The 26,837-nt window shown below is 40.9% G+C and overlaps 1 protein-coding gene across 2 annotated transcripts; it reads left to right on the top strand.

Annotated features, from left to right (window-relative positions):
- The first annotated feature begins 10,959 nt into the window (after window positions 1–10,959).
- On the top strand, window positions 10,960–26,837 carry FDX1 (ferredoxin 1). Of its 2 annotated transcripts, none has more exons than XM_039718358.1 (4): window positions 10,960–11,237; window positions 17,476–17,600; window positions 20,453–20,582; window positions 22,328–23,769. In XM_039718358.1, exons 1-4 carry the CDS (start codon window positions 11,068–11,070, stop codon window positions 22,434–22,436), a joined length of 534 nt encoding a protein of 177 aa, XP_039574292.1. In that variant the 5' UTR covers window positions 10,960–11,067; the 3' UTR covers window positions 22,437–23,769. The 2 variants fall into 2 exon arrangements, with proteins under 2 accessions (XP_039574292.1, XP_039574291.1); XM_039718357.1 differs by lacking the exon at window positions 22,328–23,769 and adding an exon at window positions 23,791–26,837 and having other exon boundaries at window positions 10,967–11,237.

The following is a 26,837-nucleotide window of genomic DNA, read 5'->3' as shown; positions in this document are numbered from 1 at the left end:
TCTGTTTTATTAAGCCGTTTGTGAATAGGAAATACAGTATTTTAAGGTCACTTTTTAGTAAATATTCCCTTATAAGATTCTTCTTCAAGGTCTAGCAAATGGATTGCAAACACAAAAATAGCATAGAGAACTTGGTTTGAGAGCTTTCATTTTCTCAGTCTTGCAGTACAAGAGGAGGCAGGCTGCATAGCTGACAACTCTGAATGTTGTCTTTTCATCAAATAACAAAATAGACTTCAAAACTCACTGCTCCAGGATGTTATAAAGCCAAAACACACAGCAGGAGTCTAAGAGGGAGGACAATATTCTCTTGTCCTGGATTACTGTATTTTTGGATATTCTTGTTATTTTCATAAGAGGTACTAAAAGAAAAAAGCAGCTTGAAACGCAAAGTTTAAACAAGTTAGTAGGTTGCATGAAGTCTCCATCACCCCAATTCTGTCGAAAACATGTTTGAGTTTGCTTTGGTTTTGCATCTTCTCAAAAGCACTGGGAATCGACAGCAGTTACAGATACACAGCTGGGCTAAATGAACATAATGCAGTATGGCAAGCTATATGCTTCAGTGAGCTCAACATTTTCTTAGAAATAAAACTAGGTTTAGCCCACAGAGAGAGCATGTCAGTGATCAAACTATACATGCCTCAAGGAAAAACAGAGGAAGGAATCTCCAAGGTTTAATTCTGTAAAGCAAAATTTCAAAGAGACTGCTGAAGAGCAAGTAATTGCTCCAAACTCTCTTTTTCTGAAAGGTCATTTTTTAGTTCCCTTTGGGAGTATGTACCCTTTAGGGGAATGTAAGAAATACATGTTACAGAACTGTTCAGAAAATCCTTCATTACCGTAGGAAGTCAGTTCTTTTAGGCTACTTAGGCTTTTGGGAAATTCATTTATGCAGAGATCCATTTCAGATGTTACTATACAACTATTTGGGCTTGGAAAACCTTGTTCACAAATGCAACAGACCATGAAAATGGTGAGGTGGATTTCATTTTATAGCTGTTCTAAGACATTTAAGCTTTTAAGATAAACTGCAATAGCCAACTATTAAGATCCTCAAAGTGCTACCATTCCCTGTGGAAGGGTTTGTTGTGCTTCCACCCAAATTCTTTTTGTTCACTGTATTTGCAAAGGCTCATTTTGATATTCATTCTCCCACATATCCAAAGTCTGATGGCAATAATCCTGCTTTACAACTGTAAGGAAGAAGAGAGTCCAGCTCTCACTGTAACCTGCTTATCTTTCAATGAGCAGCATGGTCACAATATTACTGCCAATGGTAGTTGAGCAGAGCACAACATTTTTGCTTACGTGTCTTTTTCCTTAGTAGCTGTATGATAAAACTGAAACACCACATCCTGCAAAATATAGCAAGGAAGGCTGTATTGTTAGGGTGGTTTTACAAGCAAAATCAAGGTATGCCTGAAGTCTGCATAAGGGCTTTTAATCCAGATATTGTGAGTAAAACAGCAGCAGTACTGTCACATGCACATGTGGGCACATTCTCTGCCCACTTCTTCACTTCTGCTGAACGGCTGCTGAAATTTCTTCATCAAAACTAAAGCCTTCAGAGCAATGCTTTAGAGAAGGTTCAGGCCTTCTTCAAGATGTTAGTATAATGAGATGCTATTTGCTTTGCATTACATTTTCAAAATCCCTGGAAGAGATTTTTAATTGCTAACACTTTTGTTCATCAGTTTAAGATACTCAGTGTGCTCATCTGCATCTTAATATATTCAGATATATCAGTTACAAAAATATTTGTGTAATATGTAATGTTATCTATTACTTAAAAGCTCACTACTGCAGTAAGATAAAATACAGAGTAAAGTTAGTCTCAAAAGAGCTGAGTCTCATTAGTAGTACTGATCCTTTTAATCAAAGAATTGCTCATATGCATTTTGGTCTGCAGAACTTGTGATCTAAATTCTTCCATATTTAGTGAAATCTAAATCATTGGACTGCTATTTTTCCTACAAAATAGGCAAAGCCAGAAAGAAATCTGTGGGAGAAAAAAAAGATAATTCAGCAAGTTAAAGAAAGATTAATTAAAAGATACTGTTTATCCTAAATTTAGCCGTTATATTTCTGTAATATTTCTTTACACAAGATGTCAGACCTATAGCAAAAGTCTGGGAACAGAACACAGGATTTTCCCTAGATTTTTTCCCTTGTGAAGCGGAGGCAGATAAACTTAAGATATCGATCCTGCAGGGAAAGATGTGGATAATTCTGGTTTCATATTGTATCTGGGGGGCTGTATCTCAGCTGCCTTTCGAGGGATGTTCCACACTCGTCCTGTAGAAGAAATGTACTCTGTCATGCATAAACCTGGCCGTGCAGCATGAGAGAGAGCCTCAGAGAACCTCAGAGGCTGGTTCTCAGTAAGTACAGCTCAGCCTTGGTCACCACTCTGCATCAGTAGAGAGGCAGGATGCCCATGGGCTGCCTGTGAGCATTTCTGCAGGTGTCACTTACATGGGCTGACATCTCCACTGGGGACAGGAGCATCTTGGTGCAGATTGTATTCCAGAGTGGTGCTGAGGGTGAGTGCTGTTTTAACTGCTAACTTCTGTTTACTTCCACTAAAATATGATACTCTCAAATAAAAGCAAGGAACTCTGTGGTCTTGTGTTTGAATTGGTGTGTTTTAGCTTCAGTAAAATTTGAGTGTTTGTAATAAAACAGATGTAAAAATACAAATATTTTTCCTGTAGCTGTTGTGTGACAACCTGGTCTTTCATGCAGTAAGACCAGTCTTTTGAATGCAAGTGTTCATACGTTCACTGCCAGGAACTTCCATCATCTAAACTATTAACCTAGAATGGGTAGATACAAAAGGAAACAAACTCAGTTTAACTAAGTGAATGTCCCAGCTAGAAAGTGGTAGAGAAACAAGCATTGCAATGAGTGCAACAACAGGGCTCCAGGAAACAGCCCACACACTCCTAACCTCCCTCAATAAACAAACAGTGATTTCTGGAAAAGCATTTGCTTTTACATTATATGACGGCATAGTTCAAATTTCTCCCACCTTAGCAAGAGAGCAGTCTGCAGTTAAAAGCTGACAAGTGCAAAAAACACCCGTCCTGAAATCACAACTGCAAGCAACTCAGCAAGACCAAGATGTTACAAGGAAACTTGGACAGGCATTTGCTTTTAAGGTTACTAAAAAAAGTATGACGATTAATTCCAGAGGGCATAAAAGCTGGAGCTAGAGATTAATTTACTTGTCTTTACAAGTAAATGTAAAGACCTGATGCACAGGCCTCTGCATCAGGACTGTAAGCCCAGCTACGAGCTGGTGCAGCACAGCAGGACCCTGCTAACTCCAAAGCCGTGCCTGTTTAAATCACAGAATTTGGCCTGGTTTAAGACTTGAGAGGTGCATGACTTTGTTACCCTCGTTCCCACATAGAGAATAGAAATGTATAAAAGAGGGACGGGTAGGGTGCTACCTCAGCAGTGTGGAACCACAGCAGTACCACAACGATGGGTTGCTCACTCCAACCTTGTGCCCGCACTTTGGCCAGGAGCCCTCGGAGCGGCTCGGGAGAAACCTACTGCAGGCTGTGTATGCGCCAGCACAGCGCTCTGCCTTGAAATAAGAGCCGACAGGCAAAGGCAGTGGAGTACATTGGAAGCATTGTTTTATTGCTGCTCTACTGCTGAGATTGCTGAACGGTCACGAAAATGCCTGGCGCTGCTGCCGCACTGCTCCGGCAGGACGTGACCTGCTGCAGGAGATGGCTGCACACTGCGTCTCTTTGGAGCGCAGCAGCAGCTCGTGTGAATGCTGAAGAACTGGAAATATCAGCAGAGTTCTCTCTATGCAACTGAGTTTCCAGCAGCTGGACTAGTGCCAGCTAAACTAGCACAATTTAAAAGTCAAACAGAATTTCTGCATCAACCAGAGTGTGTCAGCAGGACTAAACCCACATAGAAGCTGGTCCCATGGAAGCAGAGTGGCCCTTGGCTCCTCATCCCAGTCCCACTGGCCCTCACCAGCAGCTGGGCCCCACAGTTTTGGATCATTTTATTCATTTCCCATGCTTAAAGGTTCTTGACTGCACGCAGCAATCTTGGATTACAAAGGGGCATAGGCTACATCTCAACTGTTTTAAGTGCTGCCAAGAAAAAAGGGAACTTGGGTCAAGCCCAAGCTAGCCAAGCACAGAATTGTCAAACTAAGGCTTTCAATAAGTTGCTTCCCAGAAAGTCATGAGGCTGGCATTATAAAACCAAGACTCATGAGGACTTAATAATAGCTCGGGGTTCCCTTTATTTCTTTTCCACGTTCTTATATTCGGGTCTCTCTTCAAGCCTGGGAAGAGAACTTACTTGCTTGGGTTTAGATTTTCAATTCCTAGCTAATGACCAAGTTTTAAAATGATGTAAAAGAATTTTACTACAGTACTTTAAAAATCACAAAATTTAGCTACTTTGAAAACACTACTGATCGTATTCCTGATGTGCTATACATGCTTCTAGGATCAGAGAGAATTGAATTGTTTGTAACTCCAGTTACACTGTCAGAGGAGGAGCACAACTGATAAGCTTATCACAGCCTGCTTTCCCACGAAGTCCCAAATATGCAAGTACTTCCTGGTAAACTTCCAGCTGGTTTTGCAACCTTTTTTATTGTTAAGATGTAACAGATATGACTATTCACATCCATAAATGTTTGCAGCATCACATGGTGTGATTCTTGGGGCAGTCCTGTGGAGGGCCAGGATCAATGATCTTATGGGTCTCTTCTAACTCTGGATATTCTACGATTCAATAATTCTAACCCTGTCCTTCTCCACACGTACATTAGATACATGGAAGTATCTAATTTGGCCTCTCACACAACTGCTGGTGTCTACTTTAAGAAGCTCAGCCCCAGTATTGCTTTACACACTGATTAGCATTTTTATCTTTGTCATATTGCTTATTACTTCCAATGACTGTGAACAGCACCAAATTTATTTGAAATTATAGCCTTTGACGGGACAAAATTTTGACATACATGCATTTCATTCAGCCTCTTGCCAGCTCTCCACTTTTTCTACCTCCGTCTGTAAAAATCTGATGAACACTTTTGCTGCCCTTTACGGTTAGTAGGCGCTGCATGTCCAGCACTGTGAACGAGACAGAGCCCGAGCTCGCTGTGCCTCCTGGTGGACACATAACCCCCTGCCTCAGTGCACTCACTACCTTCTAAGAATCTTATACTAAAGCCTTTCTCATGTGTAATTGAGCATTCCAAACCAATAGACTGCCACTAAGAGGAAATTAATTCCTTCATGGAGGTTTATGCGAAGAGGTATTTTCCAAAGGTAAGAAAGGTCAGCATGCAGGACCTTACACATCAGTCATTCATTTGCTACCACCAGCACAGCAGGACTTACAGCATCTAAAGCAATCGAAGTCCTTGTTTGATGGAGAGATTTTACTAACACTTTGTAGCACACGTTCTGACAAAACAACTGTATGGACTTCTGGGAAGAGAGTGGAAACATGTTACTGAGAATTCATAACAGCCTTATCCACAGAAGTGGGTACCATCAGACAAGAGGAGCGCATGTCAGGCTGTCATTCATTGCCAACACCACACTTAGGCAGCTGGAAATGCTTTTTTTTATTTAATTGGAGACTCTAATTACTGTCTTGATCATTATTTATGACGCTGGTTGTAGTGAAAAAGATTGGTCTGCCCCAAATTCACTAGGGAAATTGTCCTCAAGTTCACTAGGGATTTTGGTCCTCAAGTCCTGTCCTCCAGTAAGAACAAGTTCATCTTCAGGGTGTTATTATACATATGAAAATTAGGAAAGCATCAGACCAAAAGAACAGTCTGCTTTATGTTAGACCAAAGGTTCCTCAAGCCCCATATTTTGTCTGCAGCAACTGTAAAAGTTGCCACCTGAGAAAAAAACTAAGAATAAAGGAAGCATGAGTTTCCCCATAATACCTTCCTATCTATCAACAGCATGTGCAGGTGAAGGATTTCAGACATGAGCTGGACGTGGTGTTCTTGTATTTCCTTATGTGGTTTTCCCATCCATGACATCGTATGGTTGAATTTTGAACACACTTCAAGGTCTCCTGTTGATGGAGACAAATAGTCACAATGGAAACCTGGCTCTAGCTTAGTGCTGACAAATTTTGGTTTGTTTTGAAAATTTCACATTACACCGTCCCTGTACTTTTTCAGCTTATCATAGGAAGGAACTGTTGCCATGAAATGCTATGCATAACATGAAGTTGAAGAATTTCAGAAATTCAAAAGAGTACGAAAAGTTTTCCTGTGGAAAAACTCACACATCTTTCTATTAAAGAGCATCAAGACTTTCAGGAAACTAATTTTAAAGTCAGAGATGCAAATTCTCACACAGATTTCACAGTCTATTATGTATGACAGAACCATAGCTTTGAAGCAGTGGATTATTTACAGTTTAGCAGAATTTCTTGGCAGTAATTCACCTTCCTGTCATAAGACAGACACACCTCCTCGGCTTTCCCCTCTGAGTGGATAACAAACACCAGGCTCTCTGGCTTATTCCTGGAGTGCCACCTCTTTGAATGACAAAACTCAAAACATTTCTGTCTGTCTCCAGCTGTATTTCAGGTGCTATAGAGAAACCAGCAAAGATCAAGCAATTGCAAACAGAACATGCTCCCACACTCCTGCACCACAGTTACTAGATCCTCAACAAAAAAGTGCCAAAATTCCCAGATCCCTCTTTAGCTCCAGGATCACTTGGCAGCTACAGACGCTTTCATCCAAGGATCCTTGGATTACCTGCCTTTTAGAGAAAGGCTTACAAGGCACAATAATCCTCAAAATACAAACAACCAGCCTGTAAGCATTTTGCCTGTCCATTATCTTGCATTGGTTCAATGTGACTCCTTCACATTCCTGCCTTTTCTCAAGCATGGGTTACATCAGACCTCACTGCTCTTAAGTCCTGTGCTCGTGGGCTGAGGGTAACAGAGCCTGTGTCCCACTCACTCAGCTACAAATGGAAACTCCATGGGTTTATGGCTGGATGGATTCTTTCTTTTCTCTGGATCACTCTGAATGTTTTAACTGAAAGGGATAATTTGACACAATTTCACTTCCAAGAAAATCCCGGTTAAAACACATGATCACAGAGGACTTGATAGTGACCAGAAAAGCTAATGGTATATAGAAGTCTGATTACTTGGTGGATTATTTTTTATTTTCAAAATCTCTAAAAAAAATAAAGTTGGATTTCTATTTTGTAAATATGCATTCATGCCCTGTTTCTTTTAGACTGAAAAACAGAACTCAGAGAGACTCTCTGTAGTAATTTATGCAAATAATCTGCTGATAATGATACACATACTTAATGCTTGTATCATCCTAAATCTTGGAATTCTATGTAAAAAAAAAAAAAAAAAAAGACATTGCTTTTTGCTTAGCAGCATAAAATAGCCCAAGCTGGGACTGCTTTTCTCCCAGGATACATCTTGTTCAGTGGGTCTCCAGGCTGGTTGGTGGAAGTGAAATGCCTGGAAAATGCTTTTTTTTTTTCTTTTTGCTTTCTGTTGGATTTTGGGTTTGTTTTTTTTCTTGTTAGTCTCTGCAAAAATCACCTGTATGAATCCACCACACATCTGACTCATGAATCCTACAACAGCAAAAGAGAGGGACAGGCAGAGAGAAGAAGGACCATGTCCTCTTCAACCCAGATTTCCCAGATCCAACTCACAAAGCTGGACAAGAAAAGGAATGATGAAGCTGAGGACAGAAGGTTGTATCAATACCTACGCGTTAATTCTGTTCCTGAAACTGTTTGCCATCTAGTGGTTTGTTGGCCTCCTATAATCTTAGAAATAGTAAAGACTTGGAGGATATAATTACAAAAAAAAGTTCCCCAAGAACCTATACAAAACCAAAAAAATTACAAGAAATGATGAAGTGCCTCTTGAAAAGTGTTTACCATTAGAATGAATATCCCATAGAGACAAGGAAAAGAAACTGGCACAAAACTGAGATTCAGAGAGAAAATAGGTACCCACGGTTTGTAATTTTCCTATTTTATTTCACTCTGCTACTCTTATTTCATTGAGAAGTCCTGACTTAAATTACTCCACCATTTTCTTAAAGCTTGCCCACCCAAAATTGTACATTATATAGAAATTATGAGGAAATTAGGAGGGCTCTGTGTTTAGGGGTGGTGGATGTCAGGGAGCAGCAAGATTTGGCTGCTTTGTAACAGAAGGTGTGCCAGCAACTAAGCACAACCCCAAGGCAGGTGAAAGCAGTCACTTCATCAACAAAGAGCCAGGATGTAGAGCAGCAACCCAGGGCCAAAATTAGGTCGAGAGACAGCGGTCAGGGTCAGACACAGCCCATATGGTCACCCAGCAGGGCTGCAGTGGCAAGGCAGTCCGAGGCCAAGCCAGGATGCCAAGTGAGCAAGTCTGGATCAGAGCCAGAGCCGTGGAGATGCGAGCTGGTGTGAGCAGAGCTGCTGCCTGGCTGCCCTGCGGCACAGGTGAGGGCTGGCACAAGCCACAGGTTAAAAGTGGCTCTCGAGGGACAGACAGGCCCTGCTGCTGGCTTTTATCACAGCTGCTCTTATCAGTGAAGTAGCTGACCTTGGACTCTGCCAACTAAAGTTCTGCAAAGGGGTAACGTGCTCGGGGCCACGGCAGTCACAGGGCTGGAACAGAGCTGTGGAACATACACAACACAGGGGAAGCAGGTTCATGGAATTGGCCTTTTTTGTTAAAATGGAACATGAGTGAAAACCCCACATGAAAGTAGAACGAAGCAAAGTGCAAAGACCTTACTCTGTTCAGTTTGGGCAAGCCAAGGACTCTTGCTGTTAATGAGAAGCAGGAAAGGACATCTGGATTATTAACTAACCACAGTGATTTAAAGCTCACTGATTTGAGGCTACTGATTTAATTTGTACATGAAAAAATGAGATCAAACACGATCCTGGGATGTATCAGGGTCATACTATCAGAGACACTCAGACTCATTATCTATTGGGGATGCCCTATGAGACCTGAAGTGAATGTGCTAACTACTCACGCATGTTTAACAACGGGAATTCAAACCAATATATGCACAAATGGCTCAGTGGGATAACCAGAACAGTGAGAGTCTCTGTATCAGGGTCATACTATCAGAGACACTCAGACTCATTATCTATTGGGGATGCCCTATGAGACCTGAAGTGAATGTGCTAACTACTCACGCATGTTTAACAACGGGAATTCAAACCAATATATGCACAAATGGCTCAGTGGGATAACCAGGAGAACAGTGAGAGTCTTCTGAATTATGGAAGGATACTAGTAACAACAGTGGCTAAAAAAAGGGGCTGGAGGAGGTACAACAAATGATGGGGTGAACGCCACAAAGAACAGAAAGTGTTTTAATTCGTGAGCAGCCCTGCCTGTGGAAAATTAACATAAATATTCTATACTCAGAATTAAATGAATAAATTATTCAAAAATCGATAAATAATTAAGCTTTCTCCACTTGCAAGGAATGAAATTTTGGGACTATTTTTCAGTGCAATTAATATGAGAAAGGAAACTTTAAGAAATGGATAAATACTTCTTTATTTAGTTGCTTGAGTTGAATGTGACAGCAAAGGCTTACATTAGAATGTACAGAGGGTCCCTTTCAGGCTTATTTCCTGCATTAACCTTTAATTTACAATGAGCAGCCGTCTGGTTGAAGTCAAGCTAGATTATGTGATGTGCTCTTTTGGCATTACAATATTAGTTGTTCAGCTGGAACTGTACGTCTTTAGCTGCATACTGGCTTAAGATTATGCTTATACAACCCCATGCTATAGTGGCAGCATTGAAATAAACTGCATTATTCACCTTCTTTTGTGATACAAAAGAGGGAAACCCAATGAAAATGAAATCTGTATGGTTTATGGAGCACTTGGTTTATGGACAGACAGTTTGGAAGGTCTTGAAAATTCCGCAGGACATTTCCACCAGAACCTACTCTTCTTAAAGAAAATACAGAAGTTCAAGTTATATAGTACATTATCTCCCTCTTCAATCTTAGTCTGATGCAACAAAACTATAAGGCATCAAAAATAATCTTTGCAACCTCAAGTGTATCAGAGGTATCATTCCCTCCTCTTTTACCCCATTCGCTTCCATTCCCATTTGACAGAACTGTTTCAAAGTAATTGTTATATTTCTTCCTTATTCACTCAGAACTCTCCAGTCAGGGTGTGGTAGAATGAAGGGTATCTACACAACCATCTGATCAAAGCTACCAGAGACAAGTTGTGCCTGCATGTGCAGTTTGTGATTGCTCAGGGAGTTTCAAAATTTCCTGTGGCACATATTGGTACTTGAGCCATGCACCATGAATGTTCACCCCCTGCTAGACCCTCTGACAGCAGCACTGCCGTCCATTTGCTGATGCCCGTGTTTTAGACGTTGGATCCCCTGTTGTAAGAAACATAATGAGGAACTGGGAATTTCTCCATAGTCCTGCCTGGACAGCAGAGGCGGCCAGCTCAGACTCCCAGTTGCCAGCTCCATTTCCACATTATTATAAGCTGTTTCAAGGGAGTTCCAAAGAGCACCGACCACTTGCCCAGCCTGGAGCTGGAGCCCACTCCCTCATAGGACAGGCCTCCCAAAGGAGCATTTGGGAAATAGCGACGACCCTTTGGGTGAGTCCAGCGCGTGTCAGCGCCGAGTCCTTGCTGGGACAAGAAATCCCTCGTGGACCCAGCCGGGCAGAGGGTCAGCACGTGTTGGGCTCCATGACTCCGCTCTCCCGGGAAGGGGAGCGCCAGCGCTGGGATCTGGACCGGGGGCGGTGCACCAATATACGAGGGCACCTGAGGGCACCTGAGGGCACCGGGGGCGGGCCCTCGCGCCGGCCCCGCCCCTCCGCGCGCTGCCGCGCACTTTGCGTAACCCCGCGGTCACGCCGGCGGGGGCGGGCCGCGCGCTGCGTAAACGGCTGCGAGAATCGCCGCCGCGCGCGCTGCAGGCGTAAGCGGCGGGACTTTGCCCCCGCCCCGCCGCCGCCGAGCTCAGCGCTGCCGTGCCGCCGCCATGGCCGCCCCGGGGCCGGCGCGGCTCTTCCGGGCCGCCGCCGCTTCCTCCCGCCGCTGGCTCCTCTCCTCCACCTCGCCGGCAGCCGGGCCGAGGCCGGGCTGCAGCGGCGCTGCCGCTGCCGGGCGGGCAGCGCGGCCGTTCAGCCTGTCTGCCCGGGCGGTGCTCAGGTAAGGGGGTCACGGCCGTGCGGCGCCGGGCGGGCTCCCCGGGGCGGCTGCCCGGAGGAGCCGGGCCCGGCCGGGTCTCGGCGCTGCGGGCAGCCGGGGCCAGCGGCTGCCCGTGGCACGGGCCGCCCGAGCCGGGCTGGAGCGGGATGACCTTCCCGCCGTGCCCTGACGGTGCCGGCCCCCTGCGCCCTTCACCGGCTGCTCGGCGGTGGCAGCGAGGCGCCCTGGGCGGCCCCTCCGCCGAGCCGTGCCCCGTAGGGCCGTGCCGGCGCCGCGGGTGGCTCGGCCGAGGGCCCGCACCGGCCCCCGGCGCGGTGAGGCTCGGGGTCGGTGTGACCTGGAGCCCCGCTGGCACGGCTTGTAACGTTGTGGAACGCCAAACCAGCATTCCCGGTGCTTAGACTGGCTTTCTGAGAGGTTATGGCCTTACTAAAGTTGTACTCGTTTTTATTGTTTTCTGTTGCTTGGTTTTGTTTCGGTTTTTGATTTTTTTTTTTCCCCCATGAAAGTCTGGCTGGGCTTGTGGTAGAAGTACAGCACATATCACAGAGGGCTTGTGGTAGAAGTACAGCAAATATCAGAGAAGTGTCTTCTGCCTTTGGTATAGTTTTTCTGTACTGAAGAGCACTTTTGCATCTTTCTCATGGGAGGACAGTATGTGACACTTAGTGCCATGATTTAGGTGACATGGTCATGTCTGTAATAGCTTGGACTTGATGATCTCAGAGGTCTTTTCTGACCTGATTGATTTGATTCTGTGGTTCATTAGGTGACATGGTCATGTCTGTAATAGCTTGGACTTGATGATCTCAGAGGTCTTTTCTGACCTGATTGATTCTGTGGTTCGATGTAAATGTGCAGAGCTCCTCCTCTCCTCACCAGTATGTAAGAGTAGGTATTTCAGAATATTACACAGTCCACAGCTGCAGTTTTGATGCTTATTACAGGTAGTCACAGATTGTTTATGCACTGCCCTCTGGCTTGTTGTTTGTATGTTCAAAGATGGATCAGGTCTACAGCTAACTTTCAGTATTTAAAAAGCAGAAGTTTTAAAAGCCTGATGTATTTGGTTGCCAGAGAAGTTTCCTAGACTTGGAACAGGACTCACAATCAGCAGCCCAGCATCAGGGGTGTAGCCTGGCCTGTTTCCAGAAGATTGAGATTAGTGCCCTTGACATCAAAGCTGTCTCAATATTCTCCTTCTGAACTCTCTTGTAGGTGATCTTTGCCTTTGTTCCAGCAGATACTTTTAATATGGAGAGAGAGGCTTAACTTTTCTAGCCTAAGACTACCATGTGAGATGAGTAAGTCGCTAGTCAGATCTGTTCTCTGAGGGATCCTGCTGGTGTTCAGTTGATTTTGAGGTCCTTAATTTGCAGTTTTTAATTACAAAAATTAAAGATGTGATGCGTTGACAAGTCTTTTTAAAAGGTATTAAAATACTTGGAAAAAGAATCCTATGAAGGGAAGGCATTTCCTTACCCAATAGTAATGTAAGGCCTGTAATCCCCTCGTGTCTTTCACAAACAGGCTGAATACAGAATGGAATTTATTTACATTCATTTAGCAAGCACACCAGCAAAAAAGCTTATGCAAACAAGTGTTTCCAATGTTGTTTATATCCTCAGTGTCATAACCAAGCAAGCTGGGAGAAAAGGGAAGTTCTTGTATATTATTGTTTTCTCCATTTGTGCTTAAGTTACTTTCTCTGGGCAAAGTATTTGAGACCCAGTTCCTGACCTTTATATAATCCACCAGTGTTATTTCAGTAAAAACTTACTCTGAGGGATCCTGCTGGTGTTCAGTTGATTTTGAGGTCCTTAATTTGCAGTTTTTAATTACAAAAATTAAAGATGTGATGCATTGACAAGTCTTTTTAAAAGGTATTAAAATACTTGGAAAAAGAATCCTATGAAGGGAAGGCATTTCCTTACCCAATAGTAATGTAAGGCCTGTAATCCCCTCGTGTCTTTCACAAACAGGCTGAATACAGAATGGAATTTATTTACATTCATTTAGCAAGCACACCAGCAAAAAAGCTTATGCAAACAAGTGTTTCCAATGTTGTTTATATCCTCAGTGTCATAACCAAGCAAGCTGGGAGAAAAGGGAAGTTCTTGTATATTATTGTTTTCTCCATTTGTGCTTAAGTTACTTTCTCTGGGCAAAGTATTTGAGACCCAGTTCCTGACCTTTATATAATCCGCCAGTGTTATTTCAGTAAAAACTTACATCATTGTTTGTGTGTGAAAATTAGCCGTGTTTGTGTCTAGAGGATGAAGACATCACTAGACAAAGCATTACCTGAGGTGGTTCCTGTGAGCAGAGGTTTCCAAGGGTTTCAGTGGAGCATCAGGAATTATGTTTTCATTTTCATTTCCTCCTTTCTCTTGCTCCTTTTTAATTCCTTATTCTTCCTTTCAATTTCATGGTGAACAGTAGTTATTTCAGAATTCTTTTATACCAATCTTGTTATCTGTGCAATGTTTTTCGTGCACAGCATAATAATTGCATGCTTTAAAGATTAGTTCAGATTTACAACTTCTGTTGATTGAGGCCTGTGTAATAGTTTAATTAATGGAACTCCTCAGGCAATTAGGGCTGTTAGATTTGCTGTTTATTAAAAGATCTGAGAATAACAGAGCTGGTCTCACCATGTGCAATACCAGATTAAAGTTATGTTTGTTTGGAGGAATGTAAGAGGTGATTCTTAACTTGGAATTAATAGCTGAAGATTCAAAAGGATAATTCTTTTAAGGGGGAAGAAGTAGTTCTTGAGACTTTTGCAGTATTTACTGTTATTTGCACGAGAGGAACAACAAACAGCATTTACAGCTCTCTGGTGCTCCTCTGTGCCTTTGCAGTATGCCTGATTTAGGGTAACCCCGTGAAGCTTGATAGAAAATGTTGATAGGACTGTGGCAACCATGTGAAGAAATTAATTGTATTTTGCATCTGGTGAAAAGCATTTATCTGAGCATGGATTGGGATATTTATGCTTCGTGCAGATAACACAAAATAAATTGTGCTTTTCCTGCTAATCCTGAGGGTGCTCATACTTGCATGGACCTGGCTCATGTTTCTTGTTAATTGCCTGTGACTGGTTTGCAGCATGCTGGTATTTGGATTGTTTGCATCAAAGTAAACAACTATGTCTGAGTGGACAAACCCCATGTCATTGGAAGTTTATGAAGCCTAAACATTGTTTCATATGGGTGAGATTTTTTTGATATTTTTAATGGTATCCCCCAGTCATTGAGAAGATTGGCTCAGTGTGTTTTGAATGTCTGACTAGTCTGATTATTGCACACACACTTCTGAAAGTATTTCCACCACGTAAAGTACCAGAGATGTTTTAAATATTTTGGCTAGGAGAAGAGTGATAGAAGGTGGCAATAGCAAAAAAACAGATCTACTGAAAGACTTAAGAAGGCTATATCTAACTTTATGCAAATAAGTTTTAGTTTCAATGATAAATCAAGGTGGATTAGGTCCTGTTGAAAGATTAATGATTGTGTCAGTTTTTACCAAAAGTCAGTGGCGTGGTGGTGATCCTTCTGTCTGTCCCCTTGCTGCATGCCACACCACGAGGCACGCACAGCCACGGTGCAGGTCCCCAGCTGGCTGAAGCAAATCTCACATTGCCCCTATCCACAAAGGGATCCCATTGCTGCTTCCTTGTTTTTGTTGTGGGCGGTGGCACTCCTGTCAGTTTTCCTTTCTGGTCTAGTTGAGTCTCCTTTGTTTTTGTGGTTGATTTTCATCCACATTAGCAAAAGGAGTTGACTTGTGGTAATACTGGTGTAAGGATGATGGCAGGGCGATTGGGAGTAGGGATCACCCGAACGCACATTTTTATACTGAAAGAGATTGTTTATTTGTGGTTTAATCTGATCATGAAACCCAGATTCTGTCATTGCAGCACGAAGCTGCAGTAACAGAGCCATTCTAAACTGGTGTGAATTTCATCGCAGGGTCAGATCTGACTCTGCCGGTTCTGCCATCTGTGAGGTTATTGACCTTGGCTTTCAGCCAGCGCATTCCCAAACGGAGGTTACTGCAGGACAGTGTGGGCGCTGGAGAGACGAGGAACAAAGGAGTGGGGGCGGGACTGTTCCTCTGCTGCCACTGTGGTGTTCTAGCAGATTCGAGTGTAACCACAGGTGAAGACAGTTCCGAGTGTGTTTTGAAAACTGGGAGGGAGTTCACTTCTCATTTACAAAAATTGCAGGGATCTAATGGATGCCCAGACATCTTACTGTTTGGTCCGTGGTACTTGTGAGTGCCTAATCCTACAATAAAGCATATGTTTAGGATATTGGAATAAATATTTAGTACCTGCCATGTCTATACCTTGGCAGAGCATAGCCAGAAATGCAAGTACATATTGGATTGTGTCTCTTGTCAGCGTTGTTTTTGTCATGTTGACAGAAATATTTCAGCAAGGGAGAGTGTACTTTGAGCTCTGGAAGGGCTTTTTGAGGCAGTTTAAAATTACACTGTCAGACATTAGCTTAAGCTCTCAGAATGTGAATCTGTACCTTTCCAGATGCAGTCTAAACCCATCTGTCTTAAACTCCCAAGGAGGTGGTGAATTTTGTGCTATTTTATCTCAGTGGGTGCTTGTTTCCTTGGTTCTGCTGTGGGAGGTGTTAACATAGCCGAGGAACAAAATGAAAAGCAGAGTGCTTTCTTAAACCCCCACAGAATGGTTTGCTGATGGTCCTTGGATATCACAGGTGACTGTGCAATGTGAATCCTATTTTGTAAAGATAGATCTTTAAAATTTTTGAAATTTTTATAGTACATGCTTTAAGTTCATCTGCAGGTCAGCAAGGTCAACCCTTCATTATCAATTATAGTTTTGAAATGAATTTATAGTTAATAGTAGCTTGTGGCTGCCTTCTGGAGAGTGGACTGGGGGATGATAGGAGAAGAATTGAACACGACATCATCATAAATAATCAGGGAGCACACTGATGCCAATGGAACTTAAGAGTTGTGGCAAGAGTATGAAGTCCATAGCAACAAACATTTGTTGTTGTTTCATAACAAGCCAGGACTCAGATTGCTAAAAACACATTCTTTTACAGCCAGTTAGAAAAATATTTTGTTCACTGATTTTTCAGCATGGCCACTTTCAAATTTTTGGTTTAATATTCAGATGTATAGGTTAGACTTTTCCAGGGTCTGACTTGATTTTTGACATGTCTTATGGCATCACTCAAAGCCCACAGACAATTAAGAAGAGCATGGGTAATATGAAACATGTGGTTCTTAAACATGGATTTCACATGGAGACATACATTTTTGAATTGGCTTTTTAGTTGTTCTATTTTTATCTGTCATCTCTTGGTAGATTTCTTCACTGTCCATCCAACAAGTTTTTGTTTTGCTCACCTACTGTAGGAAAGTAAATAATCTGTTTAAAATACATACTGTTTGTTATTAGTATATTTAAAGCTTTCCTTTAATTTGTGTGTGAAATAAAATAATGTGGAATTCAGAACATAATTTTTTTAATGTTAAAAGCGTTAATCTTAAGGTATTGTTGTGCAGAATGCAAGTTTTTTTTTTTCTTAAATAGTTGTCTGGAAAGAAAAGCCAAAAAAATACAAAACCTTCTTTTCTTGAAACCAGTGTAAAAACCTTGTACTTCACTCGAATTAATATTTACAAGATGAACTCCTCAGAGAGTCTGTGCCTAAAAACAGCAGAATGTTATTGGACTATTTCCATATGTGAGAAGAGAGAAGAATTTAATTTTGGAACTAATAAAGCGAAATACCTCAAACTCTAAGCAGAAACGGGAAAATTTAGAATTTATCTTAAATGGTAATTTTGTGAAAGACAGAAAATTCATAAATCCAAAGCAAGGGTTCACAGCAAGGTGGTGAGAGAAATATTCAAAATAAGCTCATTTATTTTAAAAATACAAATATTGTGCCTAAAATAAACTGTCTTTGGTGAAAGGTAAAACATCTGGATCACATATAGCTTGTAGTGACAAAATAGACACCAAGGTTTGTTTTTTTCCTTATTTTTAATGGTCTTTGTTCAATGTACAACAGTAAAAGCCTGTATGTGTTAAAGCTTTGAAAAGCCAATAACTTAGATTTCTCTTTTCTTGGAGTTGATAGTAGTAGTATCAACTATTATTTTAGTAGTATTCAATCAATTCTAACGTGCTGAAAAATTATAGTGTTCTTTAATTGTATTATGTAATTTTATTTTTCAGTTCAGAAGATAAAATAACTGTTCATTTCATAAACCGTGATGGTGACAAACTAACAGCCAAGGGAAAACCTGGGGATTCACTGCTGGATGTTGTTGTTGACAATAATCTAGACATAGATGGTTTTGGTAAGTAGATTCACTGAATATTTTCTTCAGTGTCTAGAAATTGTTTCTCTTTATGCATAAATATTTATAGTGTCATTTTGATTGCAAAAGACCCTCAAGATCATTGAGTCCAACTATAAATGACTATTTTATATGTAAAACCTAACTGTACTTCACTTGGGTTTTCTCCCCTTTTTGTCCTCTGGCTGGTGCATAGAATATTTTGGTTCAAGTTTTAAAAAATACTTGGGGTGATTTGGGCTTTAGTGGTAAAGAGGGGAATATGCACAGAGTGCTGTCAAAGTGGCGTGTGAAACATGCTACCTGCAGACCTCTTGTGGGCTGAAAAGTTCTGTTCTGGAGGCAGCATGATTTGGGCTTTAGTGGTAAAGAGGGGAATATGCACAGAGTGCTGTCAAAGTGGCATCTGAAACATGCCACCTGCAGACCTCTTCCAGAGCTGGTGCACTTCTAACAGTGCCTGCTTGCTTCTGTAGTGCCAGACTGTCTCAGTTTATTATCAGGCTTTTTGTAGCACCACCACATCTATAGCAGAGGAGTGCAAAGTGAAAGAAACAACCAAATCCATGTCACTTAGCAGGGAAGAGCAAGGAGTTTCATTCTTATTAAAGAACTGGGGTAAAGGAGATCTTGCGAAATTCTGACTTGGTACAACTTCTGTTTAAAATCAAAACAGGAGGAAGTTACAACTTCTCTCTATTTCTTCAAACTTCTGCACTTTTCATAGTTGGACTCATAGGATGTTTTGGGTTGGAAGGGACCTTGAAGATTGTTCAATCCCAAACCCCCCTGCCATGGGCATCTTCCACCAGCCTTCATTGCTCAAACCACTAGACCACATTGCTCAAAAGTGTTAGGGAGTTGTAATTGAATACCTTGGGAAGGTATTTACATGAACATGAGCTGAAAAATTAATAGAATTAAAGCAGAAAGTGGTAGTACATTTTTCAGAACTGAATGCATAATAGGAAGGAATTGGTGGGGAAAAAAAGCAGCAGAATATTGTAGCACAGTTTGAAATTTGATGTGTGTTTTAGTTAAATGCAAAAAAATTTTACTGCTAATAATAAAATCTTTTATAAGTTTTTAAACCGTATATTTAATATCTGAAACATTTTTATATTTGGGGAAGAAAAACTGTCTCAAAAGTTTGTGTTGCAACTAGCTTTATGTATCACTTACTAAATTACTCATTTAGGCTTATGGCTCATCTGCTTGTATTCTGCAGTAAATGTTCTCTTGTCAATGTCAGCTGTGTTAGAGCATTGTGGTAAAGTGGGAAAAAGCAAGGCTGTCAATAAAAGGAAGCCAAACTGAAAATTTGGAATATTGTTACAGTCTTTAATTATAATATATACTAGTCCCATTTCAATAACTGCTTGCTAATGAAATGTTGCACTAGGGCAGAGAAATAATGTAGTAAAAATGTATGTTCTGTGTTAAGAAAAAAGTAATGAGGGAAAAGTAAAATCTAAATTCTGCTTATTCTATCACTAGGGGGCATCCCATGTGCACTAACAATAATAGAAATATATTTGTGTAAAGGCTTACAGATCTATTGAATGATTCAGCTGCACTCAATTTGTTTTATGGTTGTGGAAAGACCTTCCACTGTTCAAAGAGACTGGTCAGTGTTCTTTCCTTCCCCCCTCATCCCTTCCCTCACTTCCCCAACATAAATTGATCCTTTAGCTGCTGATAGGACAAATTTTATTTGGCATTTTAATTAAGCTCTGCTTTCTCATGCGTATTTGAAGACATGATATAATTCAAAAAGCAAATGTATTACAGTGTTGTGCTCACCCTGAATACATGCTTTTGGTTCTGTAGCAGCATGAGGCTTTCTGCTTGGTTCTTATGGTCTAATGATGGGTTCCACTATTTCTTTTTGTATCAGTGGTTATACATACAACCATGCTTCTTATTTCCATGATTACAAAGGTGATGTGGCCACAGTAGTTTTGGTTCTGCTCTCCCTAGACACAAGTAAATAAGTGAAGATTGGTTAATGTGTTATCTGATTCTCTTGTATCAATTTGAATTAGAGCCTGAGATTTGTAATCTCCACAGTATTTAGCTCTCCCACTCTTCTTGAAGGTGCATATTTCTTTTTCAGCACTGTGGAGAACTTGGTGCCAGCCCAAGACACAGCCCAGTACAGTGACAAATTTGTTATGGATCAAACTTTTACTGTGCTGTGGTGACCTAATTGCTGTAGGAGGCAGGTGGAGTTGGTGCTTGTGCTGCTCTGCTCCAGCAACTTGTTAGGTCCTTGACTTGTACTGGAACACCTCATAATCCATGCAGGCCATCTCTCTCCAGCCTGATTACCTTTGTTGTTGTCAATTAGTATTCTGTTGAGTGAGAAGAAATAGGTATAAAATCCCTCCTCCCTGTACTTCTAAGGAATTGTTTTTGTTTAGCAGGTGTCTGCTGCTGAACTTCTAGAGAAAATCTTCTCAAAACCTTGGGAAAAAAGAGAGATAAGAAGGATCAGTATTGGAAATAAATGAAGTAGTGTTGATGGACAGCATTGTCTGCTTTTGCATTCTTATACTAGAAAGCTATTCTTTCTTTAAATGGTGGGAAGGGAATTAATTATTTTAACTAACTAATGTAGCATTTTTTAACTAATTACTTAGCATTTAAGTACATTTTAGTACTATAGTAACTGTAGAAATGCTATTAATAGTTGAATGCAGAGTAGGTATATGAATGTGGGAATATACAGAACATTAATTTTGCTAATCAACTGAGACTTCTTGTATGAAACAAACACACAGGATTTCTTCTGAAATTCAGCTGCAATTTGAAACTTAGATTTTCTATTATCTTGATTTATTTTTCTTTAGGTGCATGTGAAGGAACGCTAGCCTGTTCAACTTGTCATTTAATATTTGAAGACCACATATTTGAGAAACTAGATGCAATTACTGATGAAGAGATGGACATGCTGGACCTGGCTTATGGCCTCACAGAAACGTAAGGCAACATAACACTTCCCTACATTACTTCTTCAAAGAATGGGAAGAAAGGCTTGCAGATGGGGCAGTCCAATATTCTTGGAGCACCTTAATCAGCTTTTAAGGAGTAGCTGGATTCCATTACACGGGACTGCCAGGTTTAAGTGTTGTTTGTCTGAATTAGTATTTAGAAGATGTCAGTATTGTTTTTGTGACTGAAAAATGTCAGTACTTGGTCTTCAGAGGGGTCTGGTACAGAAATGTTAGCACTAAAGTGTGTCTGGAAACCCGTTTTCTTCCATGAAAGCTCTGCCAATGCTGTCCTGTGTGTGGATTTTCTTATTCTTGTTTCTCCTCCCTTCTGTTTCCTTTCCCTTGTTAGTCTGTAGCTAGTTAATGTATTTTATGAATGTGTTTATGTCAGTGTTTTAGGTTTTGGTCAGATCTTCTTTTCAGACTCACAGAAGGCTTGAGGTTGGAGGGGACCTCTTGAGGGCAACTGGTCCAGCCCACTGTTCAAGCAGGACCACCTAGCACCATGCCCAGCACCATGTCCAGACAGCTTTTGAATATATCCAAGGATGGAGACCCCACCTTCTCCAACCTCTCTGGTATTTATGTACCAAGATCCTTCCTGCAAGCCTTCTCTAGGACAAACAGCATAGAGATATGTCAGTGTACATACTTGTTATGCTTTGGCTCATATCACAGATTCCCTTTTGGGAGAAACTGATCCTGAAGTGTGCTGACTGCTGATAGGCATTAGGATTAGACTAGTGGTACTCTAAACTAATCCTCTGTTCTGCATCACCCCCACCATCACACATCTTGTAGTTAGGGTGTTAATCCTCATCACAGACCTGTTCCTGGTGGGCCGTTGTACTTGCTGGTGCACAAGTAGCCTTTACCTCAGAACATGCTCACACAAACAGTAGGCAGCTGTGTCTTATGAGGTTTCATAAGCCCATTCCTTCATGTTTCAACAGAACTGCTTGTTGAAGTTTTTGATCATCTTTCTGGTTATGTCAGAGGCTTTATACCTGGTCTGTATAGCATAGAGTTTGTGTCTCTGCAAAGTACTCTGAATTAACTTGTCTGTCTCCTTGTATCAGTAAAAGGAATCCTATACTTGCCATTTCTACAAGACACTTTCTCACTTCAGCCAAATTTGAACATTTATATGAGGTTGGAAAGGCAAAGAAGTCAAGCTATGAGAAACTTGTAGCTTCTTTTGTTTTATCATTTTTCCTGTCTCGCAAAAACCCAGTTTCAGTTTTGAGAAAAAAAACATAGGCCCATTAAGCCTGCCATCTACCATAAGAAAGAGTAGCTTTTAGGCTCAGGGCCAGAATAATTCCCGAATAGCTCTGGAGGCATATGATCTAATAAAAAACCTTTTTTCTTTGGCTACCTTTTACGTAAAGGTTAAAAGCAAGGAGATTTTACTGAAGAATTGGAAAACAGTAGCAAACCAGCTCTCTGTTTAAGTGTCTAAGTTCTGTCATAGTTATAAGCATAGCAATTTATTCTTGTCAGTGACTCTGTACTTGGGAAAGCTTCAGCCAGCAGCTGCCATGAAAGCTCATGTTTTTTAAAAGGAAGGATTAATTAGGTTAAAATTAAATTGTTTTGATTAACTACAGAACAGTAGAAAGTAGTACAGTGGGGGAGTGCAAACCCTGGCAAGTTAAAATAATAAAGCAAAAAATAAGATGAGAAACAGCTTGCAAAAGTAGGCAAATATTTTTGTTTCTAACCTATCAGCAACAGGAAACTTTGTCTACATGCCGAGCCAATGGGTGATGTAGAAGGTGCACATAAAATAGAAAAAGGTAACATAAAAGCCAAGTTTCTTTTGCATTGTTATCTCTAGGGGTTTTATGATCTGTTCAGGTACTGGAAGGTTTCTTTGCACAGGATGTCCTGGTGTATTATGTGATCTTCTTTCAAACCAATGTGTCCATAAAAGTAGTATTACTCATACTAATGAAAAACCTAAAAATTACTTCTTCATCTCAGTGACTTATATGAATAATAGAAAGATCTTGCAGTTCATGCAGTTTACTTAGGTCTAGAAATTGTTTACTAAATTTTGAGGTGCAACAGCATAAGAACAGGGGCCCTGTAAAGGCTAAGTAATTGGTTAAACCCCCCACCCCCATCTTTTAACAAGAAGTATTAAGCTGCCTGGTAAGGGTATGTGATCAACAGCATGATGCAAAAGTGATTTATGCTAGGTTTTAATTAGTGTCAGCATCCTTGTGAAAGACTTTAGGAAAACAGTGAGGAGTAAGGGTTGTTTATGGTGCTGTGGTAATATCACCTGCCTGTGAAAACATGCAAGAGGATTTTATGACATTTGGAGTTAAAAGGCAAATTCATATGGATACATATGTATGGAGACATGGATAAAGGAGTGGGAACTTTGCATTCTTGAAACAGTCTGTCATCTAGTTAGTGTCTTGCCAGGGACTGTTGCTATGGAATGTTGCCCATCCTTGCTGATGTCTTTAGTATTCTATACTTAAATACTGAGACATGGACATTGAATTAAAGTTATCTCAGCAATAAAAGCAGCTTGTCTGCAGAATTATGTTGTGGTATTAAATCTTCTGGTTTTAATTGCTTATGTGCAACATCTGGTTTTCTTGTGCTGAATGATAGGTGTAGAAATGAAGGATGACATCTCTGGTGCCTTGGGTGTGTTATCCTTCACCTTCCTATGTTTCTTGTCTTTTCACTCTTACTTGTCTGGCTTACACCCAATCTTCAGTTTTTTAGTTTGAGAACACTGAACTCTGGATGGAGGGGCTAGGCTTTGTTTTTTCTGAGGCTTTCATTCAGATTCATTGCCTTTATCTCTTCAGAGGTGCCAGATGTCCCTTGGGAGATCAAGCATCACTCCCTGCACTGGTCTGACCCATTAGTGACCCACTGAAAAGGGAAGGGTCACCCATGTCCTGCACTTTCTCAGTGAGCAGGAAGTACTCGGCTGCGGGACTTTCCAGTGTGCTGAGCTCTGTTCTGGCTGTAAATCCTGGCTATTGCCACACAAATCCTTGTGCTGATGCACGTGGCTCACTCTGTGCTGGATTAAGGCCCTGCACAAGAGTGGCTGTTCCTAGTTCATGGTCTGTTTGGGATGGCTGAGTGTTGGAGATGTAAGGGGGTAAATGCTGAGATTGCTGGTGGGCTGGAACTAACAAAAATGTCCTGTTTCCCCACAGATCACGTTTAGGCTGCCAAATCTGCTTGAAGAAATCAATGAATGATATGACTGTTCGAGTACCAGAAGCTGTGGCTGATGTTAGACAATCAGTAGATATGAGTAAAAACTCCTAAAAGAAAATATCCTAGGGGTTTTAAAGAAGCTTAATTATTTTTATAACTTATTTTTAAATGTGTAATTAAATATGGAAACTTACATAATTGTGAGTTATTTTATATGACTATCAATATTAGATTAATGCTATTTTAATTTTCTTTATAGAACCTCTTATATTTTTACGCTTAAAATGCAATAATACTTCTTATAAGTAATCATTGGATTATCAACATGAGCAAGTGTATTACAGATTTCATATAACATTATTCTGCCAAGACATTTAAAAACTGGATCACCTGTACAGGGCTTCTCCTAAAACAAACTCTGAGTACTTCTCGGTGTCAGAGCTGAATTTGTAAGAGAAACGAACTTGTAGGACTGCATGGGGTCTTTTTGAAGTGTTGCCATTAAAGATGGTGTGCTCAGAGCTGGTTAAAATTCTCAGTAAATATGATACTTCCTCAGCAAATAGATTTTCAGGATAGGAATTTTCCAGACTTTGGAATCTTAATGAGATGTGGCAAATGTTGTGTTGTGAAAATACTGCTAAACCCATGAGTTCTAGGAGCTGTGTTACGGTTTAACCCAGCAGGCAGCTAAATGCCACACAGCCATTCACTTGCACCCCACCACTGCCCACCCCCCTTCCAAATGGGATGCTGGGGGGGGAAAGTAACATTGATATGTTGAGATAAAGACAGTTTAATAGGACAGAAACAGAAAGGAAAACAACAGTAATGATGACAAATTAAATACATAAAACTAGTGAGGCACAACACGATTGCCCACCACCTGATGGCTGATGCCCAGCCAGTTTCTGGGCAGTGACCCCAGGCCAGCTTTTGCCCCAGCTGATCTTTTGAGCATGACACCATACGGTGTGGGACCTCCCATTGGTCACTGGGGGTCAGCAGTCCTGGCTTTGTGCACCCCCACAAGGTGAGGTGAGAATCTGAAAAGGCCTTGACTGCGTTGTTGCTAAGCCGTGTTTACATTAAAACACCAGTGTGTTATCAACATTATTCTGATTCTAAATCCAAAACAGCACTGTACCAGCTACTGGGAATAAAATCAGCTCTCTCCCAGGTGAAACCAGGACAGGCTGATGCAGGATGTTGGCACCTGCAGCTTAACCCTGGCCCAAATAAGATGTCAGTAAACCTCAATAATATTTACATTTGACTACACCACAAATACTGTGGTAGACCAGGTTTAGAAGAATGAATCCTTGGAGCTGTGTAATGGGAGAACATACACAATTTACCCATCACAAACTCTTATCTCTGAATATGGCTGAGTTGGGATTGAACAGGGCAATGTTTGTCAACATCAGATTTGTTCTGAAATCTTTATTCCTTTTTAGTTTTGAGCTTGTGCAGGAAACAGTCTGACATTAGCTAGGGTGTTCAGCTTGAAGAAATTGGTTGATTCTGGGCCTTGCTCACAGGATCATTTCAGTAATGGTTGATGCAAAATTACCAAGTTTATTTCAAAAAAATGGTCTAGGTTCCCTGGAAGGTACAGGGACACCCCTGTGGTAAGATGTCTGCACTGATGATGAAGAGCTTCCAGCTGAATATTGGTTTAGTCTTTCTAAAGTAACCCAAATAAAAGAATGTTTCTAAGACTACTATTATCTCCAACTTTACAGAAATACTTATGTGAACTGGTTATCACCAGTACTTATTAACTTTTGATTTTTTGGGCATTTATATAAACCATGTTTTTTGCATTTGGATGATCTAGTGTGTTCATTAATGGTTTGAACTGATAACAATGCCATCTGGACATCTTTTCTTGTATTGTTGTATGTGTGGAGAAGAGAAGTTATTTTTCCAGTGTCAAATATTTGCATTATTTTGAGCTTCATAAAGAGGAAAAAAAAGTTCCTCTTTGTTATAAGAATGAATATTTTCTAGAACTGTATTGGAAATAGATATGGATTAGATTATTTTATTCCCTCTCTTAGTTACCTCATTTCCTTCTGTTACCTTCCAACTTTGTCCTAATGCAAGGTATACTAATTGTAGTCTGCTCAAAACTTAATCATGTAGGGGTTTCAGAATACAATCTGATGTAATCTGATTCAAACTAAAACTTCAGAATTAAAATTTCCAGGCTTTTATGAAGGGCAGAGAGAGGAAGGGTGGGCATAAATTGAAGAAATGTTCTGAAGATGCTGCTGTCTTCTTTTTCTGCTGCTGTGACACTAACTGTGACTGAGAGGTTGCCCTCACACAGTCAGACATTAAGGTAAATCTTACCTTGTATTGCCTTTGTCCTGAGCTCATTTATGTAGTTTTTACTATTAAATCTTGAGGTTTTGGGGTTTTTTTTACATGAGACAGCTCATCAGCTTCCAGGAGAGGGAACTTGGGTCATGACCGGATGTGTTGTGCACTTGTACATCAGAAAGAAACATGAGGTTTCAGTATACCTGTGAGGTTTAGGGGTAGGTGTTGATATTTACTGAGTTTTGGGCTCTTCTTGGTTTTTTGTTTTAGGCTTATGGGGGTGGGTTTTTCCCCTTTTGGGTTATTTGGTTTGGGCTTTTTTTTTTTTTTTTTTTTTTTTTTAATACAGCACCAGGTACTTCTTGTGGGAATCTTGAAGTGCTTTACACTGTGTTAAACAAATGTGGAACAGCTCCCAAGTGAGTTTTCTTTCCAAGCCAAGGTGGTTTTGTTGTGTGTTTCGTGTGACAGCTTCTCCTTACAAAGACTTTGACTCTCCTACAGTGTGCCTGTGGAATGAATTACTCATCACAGCAAGGCAAAAAAGGACACTTCGAAGTTCATTTTGAATTCTAGAGGTATCCCATAGTGCATGCAAATGGAAATCTCAGAACACAAAGGAACTGACTTGTAGTCCCCAAAATGCACAGCTCAGAGATACTAGTTTATTGTCAAAATTATTTGCAAATAAATCTTATTTTTAACTTCTTTCTGA

The sequence above is a fragment of the Passer montanus genome, unplaced genomic scaffold, assembly GCF_014805655.1.
Source record: "Passer montanus isolate IOZ18808 unplaced genomic scaffold, ASM1480565v1 scaffold4, whole genome shotgun sequence".
NCBI classification, from domain to species: domain Eukaryota; kingdom Metazoa; phylum Chordata; class Aves; order Passeriformes; family Passeridae; genus Passer; species Passer montanus.
This window is presented reverse-complemented; position numbering and strand designations above follow the sequence as displayed.